Source organism: Hyperoodon ampullatus (assembly GCF_949752795.1).
Source record: "Hyperoodon ampullatus genome assembly, chromosome: 4".
Lineage (NCBI taxonomy): Eukaryota > Metazoa > Chordata > Mammalia > Artiodactyla > Ziphiidae > Hyperoodon > Hyperoodon ampullatus.
This window is the reverse complement of record NC_136917.1, coordinates 86538518-86552597: the sequence shown is the minus strand read 5'-3', so window position 1 is coordinate 86552597 and position 14080 is coordinate 86538518. Positions and strand designations below refer to the sequence as shown.

The window sequence follows — 14080 nt, the reverse complement described above, 5'->3', positions numbered from 1 at the left end:
CTACAGGTATTGGGAGACAATTCATGGGTTTCTTGTGTTTCTCATGTCTTCTGAGCAAGAGGCATTGACAGCTTTGTTCTGTACTGGAGTCTGTATAGAAAAATCCTAGAAAACAGATATATTATTCCTCCCTCATCCCCCCAGGTCAGAGGACAGATTTGTTTCCTGACCAAGATAACATATAATGTCTTTCTCCAGGGCAAGGTTAGGCAGGCTTACCAGCAGTCCCTTTATAAGACTAGGGTTTCCTAAGCTCGAGTTTTCTCATCTGTACAGACTCACTGTGTGTGCAGCGTCCACCTGGGCCAAGCTCTGCATCGTCCGTGAGGGACATGGGGGCAACAGGAACTGCTTAGGCGATTATGCAGCTCATGCTGCCCACTGTACCATGAGAAATAAAACCCTTTGTCTCTGATCCAGGGGTCCCATAGATTCAGCCAGAATCTATGAAATGTGTTAGCTTACAAGCAGGGTAAACTCTCAGACCCTCTGCAGCTCTGGACAATGAGAAGGGATGCTTCAAGTAGGGTGGCCATGGCAGGCACCATCTAATGCAGCCTTCTACTCTGCTTCCTCTTTATAAAGTGTCACCTACAGAAGGATTAACTAAGCTCTAGGGGCTTCTCCAGGACCTGATTTGGTGGAGAAAAATGCATTATACAGCAGTGGGGGTGGCGAGGGGACAAGAACCCAAAGGATTGTGCAGCATTTCTGCCCTCCCTGAGTGAGCCTTGGCATGCATAGGTGTGGCAACTCTGTGTACCATGGTGCTGCTGCTGAGTCAGGCAGGGGGTGCCCTAACACGACTGTGCATCTGCATAGCGTTTAGTGCCCTTGCTGCCCAGTTCATTCAGCTTCTATGGTAATCACAGTGTAGCAAACTTGACAGTGGAGCTTACTCCTTGTCCAGCCCTTAGTAAGAGTTTTCAGGGTATGTTAGCCCTGGTTCTCCAGCATGGTTACAAAAGCCAGCAGAAAAGCAATGTCTCAGAATTGCCTGCTTTATGTTCCATTTTCTGGGGAAAAACACACTGGATGCTTATGTGTAAATGCCTTAGAGCACAGGGAGTAGGAAGCAAAGGTAATAATACAACACAAATAAGGTGAAACACTTTTAAGTTTTGTTTCTCTCCATTATGGCCAGCCCCATCTCTGAGAAAAAAAAAAATCTTTCCAAATTCTCTGGTTGTGAGATATCATGACCTGCTGGGGGCCATAGGGCATATAACCTCCTAAGAGATCTTCAACCTATAAATACAGTAACACAGCTATAGATCATTGGGGAATGAGGGTAGCTGCCGGTAGCTACTTACCTTGGGGGGCTCGGGACGTGTTATTCTTTCTTCCTGCTTTGGTTGTTTCTTGTTTGGATAATCACAGGCATCCTCCAGGCCAAGATGAACTCCTTCCCATACAGTGAATCCAGCTGCTTTGGGAAAAAACGTGTAATAGAGTCTCCTCAATACAGGAACACTCCAGGAAGCCAGGGGGTTTGATGACCTTGTTAACAGTTGTGCTAGATTAGGCACTTGATAAACATTTGTTAAACAGATAGCAGCTCAGCATATGGAGTTAATTTGTTGGATTTGATGAAAGTGTTGTTTCCACAGATTCAAGGAGGACGCCAGCCTGGTATGTTTAATATATTATTTTATAAGCCAACTAATTTTTATTAAAAAATTTAAACATCTTCTTTCAGGTGCTATTTACTCAGTTAGATGGGCTATAACCGCGGTTCACCTGTGAGTCATCACCATTCAACCTAGGCTAGAGCTTGCTTTCCAGACAAGGTTGATTTTGTAAGCTCCCCAATTCCTATCCTCATCTGCCTTAAATGTGAATTTAAACTAAAAACTCTGACATTCTTTAGTGGCACCAAACCTAGGGTACTGCAATACCAGGGTTGAAGGATCCTTGCTCCAGGTCAGGAGGAGGAATTGTTTGTGGAGGCCAAAGGCCGATCACAATGGTGGTACATAGTGAAGCCCCTTATAATATTTGTAACACCTGAGGTCTTTTAACAAGAAAATGGAAATAGATAGACAAGAGAACTAGGTCATAGCTTAAATGCCTGGAAAGAATTTAAAATACCATTTAAGGACTGAAATCAAAAGGAAACCCTGTGTCAAATGTTTGTTCCTAATGATGAAACAGTCAGGGGGTAAGTTCTCCACTCTGAGTGATTGCAACTGTGAGGGCAAATGTCCATGGCTTCTGAAGGAAATCCAGAGACTTTTGGAAAGGGTAGGGCTAGTTGCTTATAGACAGACATCTGCATTAGTAAGGTCTCATTGGTTGAAGAGACAAGAGGATGCCACACAGCTCTCAGGCCAGAGAGAGCTTCTGCAGAATAATTTAAGGATCCCAAATAGTACTGCAAAGGTAGGAAGTTCTCATCAGATCTTAATGGTGACTAAGAAACTTCACTAAGTAGGACATTATAACTTTGGTCAGCAGTATATTACTGAAGGCAAAAATGTCTCTCTATAACAATTTAGCAAAATAATACAAAAAGGAAAAACTAACAAAATATTTTTCAGAATTTTAAAGACCCCCCCCACTTTTCCCATTTTTAAAACTCAGACTACATTTCAAACAACTTAGTAAATATTAACATTGATCATATAGGTTGTTCCTACCCAGGAAGGTGGCATGAACTACCCAGAACCCTCAGGCTCTTGTTTAAGAACCAGGACTCAATTTTTTCATTTGTAAAAGTTGGGACAATATAAACTACGCTGCAGATTATGAAGATTAGCTAAAACAGAAAGCCTAACACAATGTCTAATATTTAGCACTTCATAAATGGCAACTATTCTTATAATGTAAAAATGCATTTTTCTCAGTGAATCTTATTAAGAAGAACTGCTGTTTTATAATCAAAGGAAAAGAAATAATGGTGGCTTGCATAATTTTTCTTACTGACAGTGAATGGCTAAGAGGTATTATCTTTAAAAAAAATAAGATAAAGACCTCCCCTCTCTAATATTTACTAAAAAACTGCACATTGATTATAAACTAAGAATACAAAATGGAATAAACTGCCAGATCCAGGCATGTAGCCTTTTAGTAAAACTGACATTAATTAAATTTTCTTTTGATTTAATAAAGTTTCCATGTCAAATTCTTTCCGCTCCTGAGAGGTGATTAAGATGCTTCGTTATTCCCCATGACTTTGCACATCAACAAAGAACATTTTTTTCAAACCTTTACCCATGCACAAACAGGAGTACTGAACCTTTAATTCACAGTCTTTATAGAGAAAACAGAAGCAGAGTGATTAAGTGACTTGTCAAGGTCATGTTACTTCAAATATCATTAATTTTTGAGAGGAAAAAAAGTAGATTCCAAAAATTAGAAAAATGAGGTTGACATTGATCACTTATCAAATTCTAGAGAAGATTAACAGATGGCATGTGAGCAGTTAGAAAAGGAGGTTGTATGGTTTCACTAAGAGTGAAGCATTTCCAGCTAACTTCATTTGTTTTCTTGATTTAATATACTAGCAGATTAGGCTACTTCCATAGTGCTTGCCGACCAAACAGGACAAAATTTCTTACGGTGTCCTTTTAGGAACCATGAAGAAACAAAAGCACTTAAGTGACTGGTAGTTGCTTCAACAACTGTACCCAGAGTACTGACTGGTGGATCAAAGTCATCTAGAGGGCAGTCTACAGTGGCATTCTGAAGAGGGTCTGTATTTCATCCTGTTCTATTCAGTATTTATCAGTAACTTGGACAAAGCCACTAAACACCAAAGGCATGCTTCATCAAAATTGGGACTGATACAGGTTAAGAATCAGAATTCATATGGACCCTTACAAGTTAAATTTAGTAAGGATGAATGTAGTCCAATTAGGTTAAGAAGAAATTGTGTAAGTAATTATTAGGAACAGACTTGGCTTACCAGCAATATCTTGAAGTTTAGCAAGAGACAACAATGTGATACGCTTGCCTAATAATGATGGTAATGATAATAATATCAACATATACGAGTCATAACAGTCATATGAGAATCACTTTGATGTTGGCAATAATGCTTCTGGACCTTGCTCTAGTCAGACAACAGAGGAACTGTGTTTAGTTCTGAGCAACACATTTTAAGTGAGGGATGGAAATAGCCAATGCCAGGCTGGTCTAGAATAGATATCATGCAAGATCTGAGAAAAGTGTGAAGCCTGAGGGAAGACAGGAAGAGGTGGCCACACAGAAGAGACAGGACCTTTCTGCCTAGCTTCACATATGTGCTCTTTATAGGAACATTTGGGTGATACTTTTCTAACGAAATCCAACCCTTGTAGGGGTGCTGAGTGGCTCCAACTCTGGAAGTCCATCAACCACTTCTGTACAGCTGAGGTCTCTTTTAGGGTTTTCCTTCTTAGATCACAGTTAAAGGAGTATAAAATCATGTGCTCAGGAGCCTATTCCAGACTTCCTTAGTAGCTGTGTACTTTGCTATAAACACTAAATCCTCCAGGGGGTTACATTATAGAAGTGATAAGACTACACAATTAAATATTAGAAATGACCACTGAGTATATCCTGTTTATTGTTTATGATTTACACGAAAAATGATGGATTGGAGTTGTAGAACAATAAACCAAATCATTACGTTTAGACCTGGGCTTTTGAAAAACTTGCATTCCATTTTAACAGTTCACATATATTTAACAGTTTATATATAAATGCAGATCACAAATAAGAGTTAGTTAGCTTAGAGAAAACAATTAAGAAACACGAAAGAAAACCACATAGATCTACCTTTAAATATCAGCATTCAAATTACAAGAAAGAAGAAGACGTTTAAAAAAATAAAATTATTAGGTCAAGTCACTTAACATATAATAGAGAAATAAGAGAAACAATACTTTTATTACTATTTATATTTCTAATTTACCTTCATATATTCTTTACTTTTTCAAAAGGAGCCAAGACGTGATCAAACAATATTTAGGTGTCCTAACTTGTCAGCCTCAGCTTATATCAACTTGTTACAATGAAAATTCTAAAACCTCAATTTTCTTTTTAAAAGAATTTTTAAGCCAACTCTTATTCAACTTTTCTCCTTCATAGCAGCTGTTTACAGATAGTAGGGAGCCAAGAATGAAGGGCAGAAACAGATGGAAAGCAAAAAGTACAACAGCTCTCTTACGTTCAGCTCTCAACACTGCTGGTTGAGTTTGGAACCAAAACCTCTTAACAACTGGCAGATAAAAGCTAAATCTTAACAGCCAAAGAAGAAATATTTTCTTTGGGACAGCTGCTATCTCGGAGAAGAAAACCAAGGTCCCTTTACACTGCCTAAATATAATGTGTGGCTTATTACAGAGGAATCTGTAACAATGTCAGTTTAACCACTAAGTGTCACAACTGATCATTATTATTTAAAGGAAACAAACAACAACAATAAAAATCACACTAGCGGGGCTTCCCTGGTGGCGCAGTGGTTGAGAGTCCGCCTGCCGATGCAGGGGACACGGGTTCGTGCCCCGGTCCGGGAGGATCCCGCATGCCGCAGAGCAGCTGAGCCCGTGAGCCATGGCCGCCGAGCCTGCGCGTCCGGAGCCTGTGCTCCGCAGCGGGAGAGGCCACAACAGTGAGAGGCCTGCGTACCGCAAAAAAAAAAAAAAAAAAAAAAAAAAAAAAAAATCACACTAGCCACAATTTCCACAATATACACATGAGAATTAATTTTAATTTGATTTGACTCCTTGACACTAACTGATCATCAATGAAATATGGTATGGAAAGATCACAGAGTAGAAAACAAGCAAAGATTAGTTTATACAACAGTGACTATATACATCAGAAGGAAAACATGCTACCTAATGCAACATTAAGGCTTAAATGTAAGCATTTCCAAAGTCACAGAAGCCCCAAAGAACCCCTAAATTACAAAGTCACCACATTACATGCATGCAATGTTCAGTTTTGTTTTACCCAATAAAGGATACACAGTATTTTGCTGTAAGTACCAGACACATTTACAATATATGCAAAAATTAGAATGCAAGTGTTATGTTCCTTATATTTAAGCCTCAAATGTGCCAACAGTGAAAATTCATTTATTTTTAAGAATGAAGAAAAGAGATGGAATATAAATATGCAGAGAAATTACACAAATAAAATGTAATTTTGCATTTGGGAAGCCATATAAACATTCTTTTTATGTGTCTAAACTAAATTATCATTGTACTACTTGGATGGATGTACACTCACTATGTGTTTTACTATTTTACTTGCTCAAATGTGGCATTCTAACACCCATCATTCTCTGGTGTTGATACCTAACACATCTGTAAGTTAAATATTATGTCCATATTGATACATACTTGCCTACTGGGTGTGATCACCTAAACAGAAAGCTGCCCACTCTTAGTTTGGTTACATAATTACAAAGATGACCCTGTGGGTCAAATTTCCCATTAAAGAAAAAGTAAAGTAAGGAAAGCTGATTTCCTCACTTTTGTAAAAGCTTGTGAACAGATCTCTTTCAGAGGATAAATGTGAGGTCAGCATCTTTTCTCTTTTAGAGAAAGGAAATTAAGAACGGAACTGTGTTACCTGTTCAGTTCTGTTCATACAGTCACTAGGCAATCATACAATCTATTCCTTTTTCACCCATGGCTTAATTTGAAACTACTTGTTTTTATTTTAGTTCCAGGTGAATAATTTTCCCAAAATAAATTAGTGTAAATAAAGAAACAAAGGCTGATAATGTAATATGACTAATCCTTGTTCAACAATATTTTAAAATAATAAATTATAACATAGTAAGGTTTAGATATGTTGTAAAAAGGTATGGCCAAATCTGTCCTGGACCCCATCAGTTTTATGCTTTATACAAGACAGCACAATTAATCTTCTAGTTTTTTAAGGATTCAGATTTTCCTTCGGGATACAACAGAATGAGTGTTTTAAAACACTTTATGCTTGTTTTCAGACTTTCCAAAATATTTCAGAGCCAAAATTACCTTTAACTATATCCAGTATTTATTACACAAATGTGCCATGAGTGTTCTGGACCTTCAAGTATAATTTTAACCAAATAGAAAGGACTTCATAAGGCCATCTAATTCATCTCACTGTACCAAGCACTGAGCACATGAGATTGTTTATATGCTTTACTAACCTTACTTTAAGCGCATCCAACATTTCAAATATAATAACTTATTTTACTGCCTAACCATTTCAAGGAGATTACCTTTAAGATTTTAAAATTCTGTGATGCTCTAGCCAGAAGTTTTGTTTGGCATTCTAAAAAGTCCTAATTTTAAACAAAGATGAAAGAGTAGGTTATCTTCTTATAAAACCACTCAGTATTATGAACCAAGAGGTTTTGATGAAGCAAAAGCAAAGGGACCAATGAAAACGCATGCTTTAGAATTCTTTTTTATTTCCAACGAAACCGAAATTTTACTACTGTTGTGATCACAATCTTCACATTTGATGCAAATAGGAAAGCTTAATTATAATCACTTAGTGGCAGTACTTGAGACAAAACCAATAATGTGTGCCACACAGATGATTATTTCTTCTGGATAAAGTTAATCGATAAGCTTGACATTACAATTAATAACATATTAAACTAAAGAAAATGAATGCACTACTTCAACATTCAGCTTGAAAATGTTTAGTACTTTCTGCAAACCTAAATTTAGTTTAGAAAGGTTAATATTCTCTTTCTAAACTATGGCATAGACTATATATAGCATTTTAAATATATTTATATATAATTATTTGCACATCATATTTTAGAAGGATCTGCAGATTTACTTTGATAGACCGATCTCATTCAAGTGTTCAGGCTTAGGGGGCTTCTGCAGTACTGTCGTTTGCAAGTGGGGCATCATGATCAGGCTCAGAGGAAGCAGCTGCAGGTGTTTCCATCACAGCAGGTGGGAAATGACGGCGGCACACAGGGCACGTCCCTGACTGGGGGGAGAAAAAAACAAGTTCATAGCCAATGGAAAGATCTTAACTGCTACAAAGTATCAAACAGTATCATTATCCTCAAAACAAGTCAAATAACTTAAAAACAAAACCAAATAAACTTCAAATCCACACAGTACAGAGCGGTGAAATTTTGATGCTATTTCCTCTTCATCCCAATCAGACTCAACTTCTCTGAGGGTAAACAGTGTCTCCTAATCATGTTTGTATCTTTTAGGTCACTCATCTTTCATGTAGTGAGTATTAATTAAGAGTCTACTACATGCTCCACTTGGCACTGGTGCTACAAGGGTGAGCAAGGAGTCACAGGGCATGTCTTCACCTGAACTGAATGCATGTCAGAGAAACCAGAGACCTAATTAATTCACATATTTATTACACCAAATTATCCCCCTAGGATCTTCCTCATATATACTAAAGCCTCACTTTAGTGTAGCACAGATATGTCAAAGCAGATGGACCACAGACCTTCTTTATAAGCCATATACTTCCTTTTCAAAAAGATATGGAGAGTTAGGTGCCTTCTAAATGATAAAACAAATCAATGAGGGAAGGTGGAACAGGGGAAGCAGTTAGACTGGGAGTACATTATTTTAGGACCAATGGAAGGTTATAGAGATGTGTCATCTGGCGATATGTTATCCCCTCACAAATCTTGTCTTTTTCCCAGAGATCTCCCTGATAGAAACAAGGTTGAAGAAATCAGGCTGCTGAAGGTGACAAAGATTTAGAACTTGGAAACCTTCTCCCTAGAGGAAAGTCTTCACAATAAGCTGCTTCCTGACGGGAGACAGACTAAAGAGATTATTACCTTGGGTTAAAGCAAAATCAATGACAATTCAAGACTGTACAACATACATAATATTTACAATTCAAGAATTTAATTCAGCAAACATTTATTGTGCACTTCCCTTACAGATGGGGCCAAAAGAGCAACATTTTAGAGTCAAGTATATGAGTACAGTCTCAATCAACCACACACTAGCTGTGTAACCTTGGATGAATAACAATGATTGGAAAATGAGAATAAGGATACCAGAGTTGTCCAGAGTTGTCCCAGAGTTACTGTTAGGATTAAATGGGAAAACACACATCAATCATCCAGCGATACCTGACACAGAGCAGGCATGGACAACACCAGATCCTTCGTAAGGCTCTGATACTATTGTGGGAGTTCATAAAAGAGGATATTAAGGATAGAAAAGGTCGAATTTAAGTGGACCTACCTAGATCATCTATTCTTACAGTAAGGGGAAGATCACACCAGGCTAAGCAAACATGAGTAAATGTACAGAGGAGTAAATCTGACGAGATAGACTAGATCACAGAAGGCCTGGAAAGCCTAGACAGAATCTTTAGATTTTTTTTTTTTTTTTTTTTTCAGTACGCAGGCCTCTCACTGTTGGGGCCTCTCCCGTTGCGGAGCACAGGCTCCGGACGCGCAGGCTCAGCGGCCATGGCTCACGGGTCTAGCCGCTCCGCGGCATGTGGGATCTTCCCAGATGGGGCACGAACCCGTGTCCCCTGCATCGGCAGGTGGACTCTCAACCACTGAGCCACCAGGGAAGCCCAAAACTTTAGATTTTATAAAGGAATCATGAACACTTCTGCACTGGATTTCAGATATCAACTAGAGTTTTGACAAAGATGAAGTAGCAGTAGAGGGGGAGCAACAGCAAAGAAAGAGAAAGGAAAGAAAAGAAGGGAGAAAGGAGAGGGTAGGAAGTAAGAGAGGAGAGAAGGAAGGGAGTGGTTATAGAGAAGAAAGGGAGCCATATCCATAAGTAATTAAGCTGGGAATGTGATTTGGGAATTTCTACTGAACTGCATGTAAATATCCTTTATGCAAGAATGGAATTTACTGAGAAGATGTAAGTAAAACTTTTTTTTTCTTAAGTAATTCAAATATACTTAAAAATTATTGGGTAAACATTGAAAAACAGTATATAAAAATTTGAATAGGAGGTACTTGGTAGGTTATTAAATATTTATCATATACATTTTAATTTTTAAAATATTTTCTTGTAGTATAGTTGATTTACAATGTTGTGTTAATTTTTGCTATATAGCAAAGTGATTCAGTTATACATATATATATTCTTTTTCATATTCTTTGCCACTACGGTTTATCCCAGGATATTAAATATAGTTCCCTGTGCTATATGGTAGGATCTTGTTGCTTTTCCTCATATACATTTTTAAAGATACCATCTCATATTAGCAGAATATCTGTACACTGTTATAGTACTCTGAGTAGTCCTAAAGGCTTCTTTGCTTAAGATATTCTTGAAAACATCAGATTTCAGGGATATAATCAAAGATCTAATTAGCTTTATCCTAAAATCATTTGCCTATATTGTTTTTAGACAATGTTAGTAAGGTAAAATAGTTTGATATATCATTAATCTGTAATCATTAAAAGGTAACCAATTTTAAACACTGAATTAAAAATTACTACGAGTATGTAGCTAAATAAAATAGGCTTAAAAGACACTACTATCATCATTAACTTGTAGGAGAAACTATTAACTTTAAAAAAGTAAATCTGCAACTCACCTTCTGCAGCCAAATTGAGACACAAGGTTTGTGAAAGAAATGATGACAGGGTAACTCTGTTGCTATATCATCCTTAATATACTCACTGCAACAGATTGGACAGCATTGCTCCTGACCAATAGCTGAAAACAAATAATTTGATTTATCAATCCCATGAAGTTCAATTTTAATAAAATTGAAAACCAACATATTAACTCATAGACAATACCTATGAAAGACAAAAGAACCAGACTTTGGTGAATTAATTGGCAAAAGTGTTTCAGCTTAATACATGACAATTTGGAATTTAATAAACATTGCTTTTGTAGAAAAGTTGTCCCAGCCTATCACTTGATAAATTAAAAAATTCCACTAGGTAAAAGTTTGTCTGAATTAGGTTTCATACAAAATCTAATGAAAGTTTCTGGCAGTCACTATTTTATCTTCTAGGTGCATTGGTAATATACTTGAATATGCAAAGTGTCGTTCAACATTAGAGATCAACTTTGCCCTTACCAGTGTGATCTTCAAGAACAAGGGTCTCTGGAAGACCATCAATGCTCTCCTTACTGGCTGGTGGATTGGCCACCTCAACATCCACTGCAAGAGACTCTAAATGTGCCAGGGCAGTCTGAAAATAAAGTCGCATTTCTTTGTTAGGAAACACTTTTTAAAACAGTAACGAAAAACTATTTCTAAAGGTATCTTCCAAAATTATATCCACCATTATCCTCTTCCTACTGGTTTCTTTTGCTTCAGTCCCTAACCTTTTTGCCTCCTTCCAAAAGGAACCATCACCAAACCAAAAAATCAAAAAACACAGGAAAAAAAAATCCCTAGTTTTCACAAGTACAACAAAAATCTATCTTGTCTCAATAACCATTTACTTGCCCATCATACTTATATTTTCAAGAGTGGTTACCTCTTCCAACTTATGAGCTTATGTGTGAGATCAATAACATGAAAGAAAATAAATACTTTGGACAGGTTCAACTCATGAGAGATAAAATGTGGCCAAGGTTACAAGATGTTCAAGATAAGACGTTCAAAGTAGGGAAGCAAATAATGCACTCCTGAACGGCTGTATCTACTACTAGTATAGAGTCAGCACACCCACATTACTGGTTCACCAGTACTGGCACAACTCATTTTATTGCACTTTGCAGATACTGCATGTTTTTACAAATTGAAGGTTTCTGGCAGCCCTGGCTCAAACAAATCTATCAGTGCCACTTTTTCCAACAGCATTTCTCACTTCATGTCTCTGTGTCACATTCTGGTAATTCTCACAATATTTAAAACTTTTTCAATATTATTATAATTGTTATGGTGATCTGTGATCAGTGATCTTTGATGTTACTACTATGACTCACTGAAGGCTAAGATGATGGTTAGCATTTTTTAGCAATAAAGTGTTTTTTAATTCAGGTATGTACATTTTTTTGGACATACTGCTATTGCACACTTAATTGACTACAGTATAGTGTAAACATAACTTTTATATGCACTGAGAAACCAAAAATCTGTGTGACTCGCTTTATTGTAGTGCTCTTGAACTGAACCTGGAGTATCTCTGAGGTATGCCTGTATTCCTAGGTTATCTGGATTGTGAACTTTATTTAGGAGTTCAAATGTCTGGAGAAAGTCACTAACAGGAATGGAAAGAACAGCAAATCATATGACCATCTAGTATGAGTCACCCTCATTCTTTAGTGGCTTGATTAGCCCTTATGGCTACAATTAGGTTAGAACTGCAGATAGGACCTATAATCACAGGATCTAAAAGGTAGAAACACACCGAGTATCCACAGATGAATGGATGAACAAAATGTGGTTGGTAAAGATAAATATTCAATATATAGTCAAATTCAGAATATTTTGATATCGTAATATGGTAGTATATTAACCACTTTACTAAGAATTAATGTTAAAGGACAAGAGTATTAAAAATAATTATACTACAATAACTTGTTAATGAATACTCAATATAAGAAAAGGTAAACTGTGACATCAAAAACATAAGAGTGGGGAAATAAAAGGGTAGAGTTTTTGTAGGCAATTGAAGTTATCAGCATAAAGTAGGCTGTTAAGATGTTTTATGTAAACCTCAAAAGTCTACATTAGATTCACAAAAGGTAAAAAAATCACCAAGTCACAAAAGAAGACAATAAGAGAGGGAGAAAGTAACAAGGGAACTACAAAACAGCCAGACAACATAATAAGAAGGCATTAGTAAGTTCTTATCTATCAATAATTACTCTAATATAAATGGACTAAATTCTCCAATCAAAAGGCATACAGTGGTGAATGGAAAAAAAAAAACAAGACCCAACTACATGCTGCCTGTAAGAGACTCACTTCAGCTTTAAGGAAACACATAGGCTCAAAAGTGAAGGGATGAAAAAAGACGCTCCTTTCAAGTGGAAACCAAAGAAAGCAGGGGCAGCTATACTTACATCAGACAAAAGAGTCTTTGAGCCAAAAATAGTAAAAAGAGGCAAAGAAGATTATTATACAATGATACAGAATCAACTCATCGAGAATACAACAATCATAAATGAATATGTACCCCAAAAAAGAGCACCTAAATATATTAAGCAAATAAAAACAGATCTGAAGTGAGATTAGACAACAATATGATATTAGGGGAGTTCAATATTTCACTTTCAATAATGGAGATATCATCTGGACAGAAAACAAAAAGGAAATATTGGACTTGAACTATACTTTAGGTGAAATGGACTTAACAGATATTTACAGAACATTCCACACAACAGCAGCGGAAGACACATTCTTCTTGAATGCACATGAAACATTATCCAGCTTAGATCATATATGTCACAAAACAAGTCTTGGCAAATTTGAGAAGACTGAAATCACACCAATTATCTTTTCTGACCAAAATGGCAAGAAATGAAAAATCAACAATAGGAAGAAAACTGGAAAATTCACAAATATGTGGAAATTAAACAACACACTCCTGAACAACCAATGAGGCAAAGAAGAAATCAGAAGATATCTTGAAACAAACAATAATGGAAATACAATATGTCAAAACTTACACGACAAAACAAAAGCAGTTCTAAGAGGGAAGTTTATAGCAAAAAAAGTGCCTACATTAAGAAAAAGGAAATATACCAAACAACCTAACTTTACACCTCAAGGAAGTAGAAAATAGTTTGAAAAATTTTTTCAAAATATCTGAAAAATAAACTAAGCTGAAAGTTATCAGGAGGAAGGAAGTAACAAAGATCAGAGCAGAAATAAGTGTAGAGACCAGAAAAATAGAAAATACCAACTAACACCTGTTTTTTTTGAAAAAATAACATTGACAAGCCTTTAATTATACTAAGAAAAAAAGACAGAAGACCCAAGTAAAATAATAAATGAAAGAGGAGACATTACAACTGATAACACAGAAATACAAAGTATCAGAGGAGACTATCATGAATAACTGTACACCAAAAAATTGGATATATTAGAAGAGAAACATAAAACCTACCAAGAATGAATCATAAAGAAACAGAAATACTGAACAGACCAATACAAGTAGGGAGAATGAATCAGTAATCAAAAATCTCCCCCAAAAGAA

At 36.5% G+C, this 14080-nt stretch overlaps 1 protein-coding gene across 2 annotated transcripts in view; it reads right to left on the bottom strand.

Moving 5' to 3' along the window:
- Nucleotides 1-7809: 7809 nt before the first annotated feature.
- Nucleotides 7810-14080, bottom strand: part of PJA2 (praja ring finger ubiquitin ligase 2) — a gene marked incomplete at both ends in the record, with an annotated part of 52037 nt that continues 45766 nt past the window's right edge. For both annotated transcript variants that reach the window (XM_079702358.1, XM_079702359.1), the window contains 3 exons: nt 7810-7935; nt 10510-10631; nt 11005-11119. In XM_079702358.1, coding sequence (XP_079558484.1) covers nt 7810-7935; nt 10510-10631; nt 11005-11119 — 363 coding nt within the window. The remainder of the gene's footprint in view (nt 7936-10509; nt 10632-11004; nt 11120-14080) is intronic.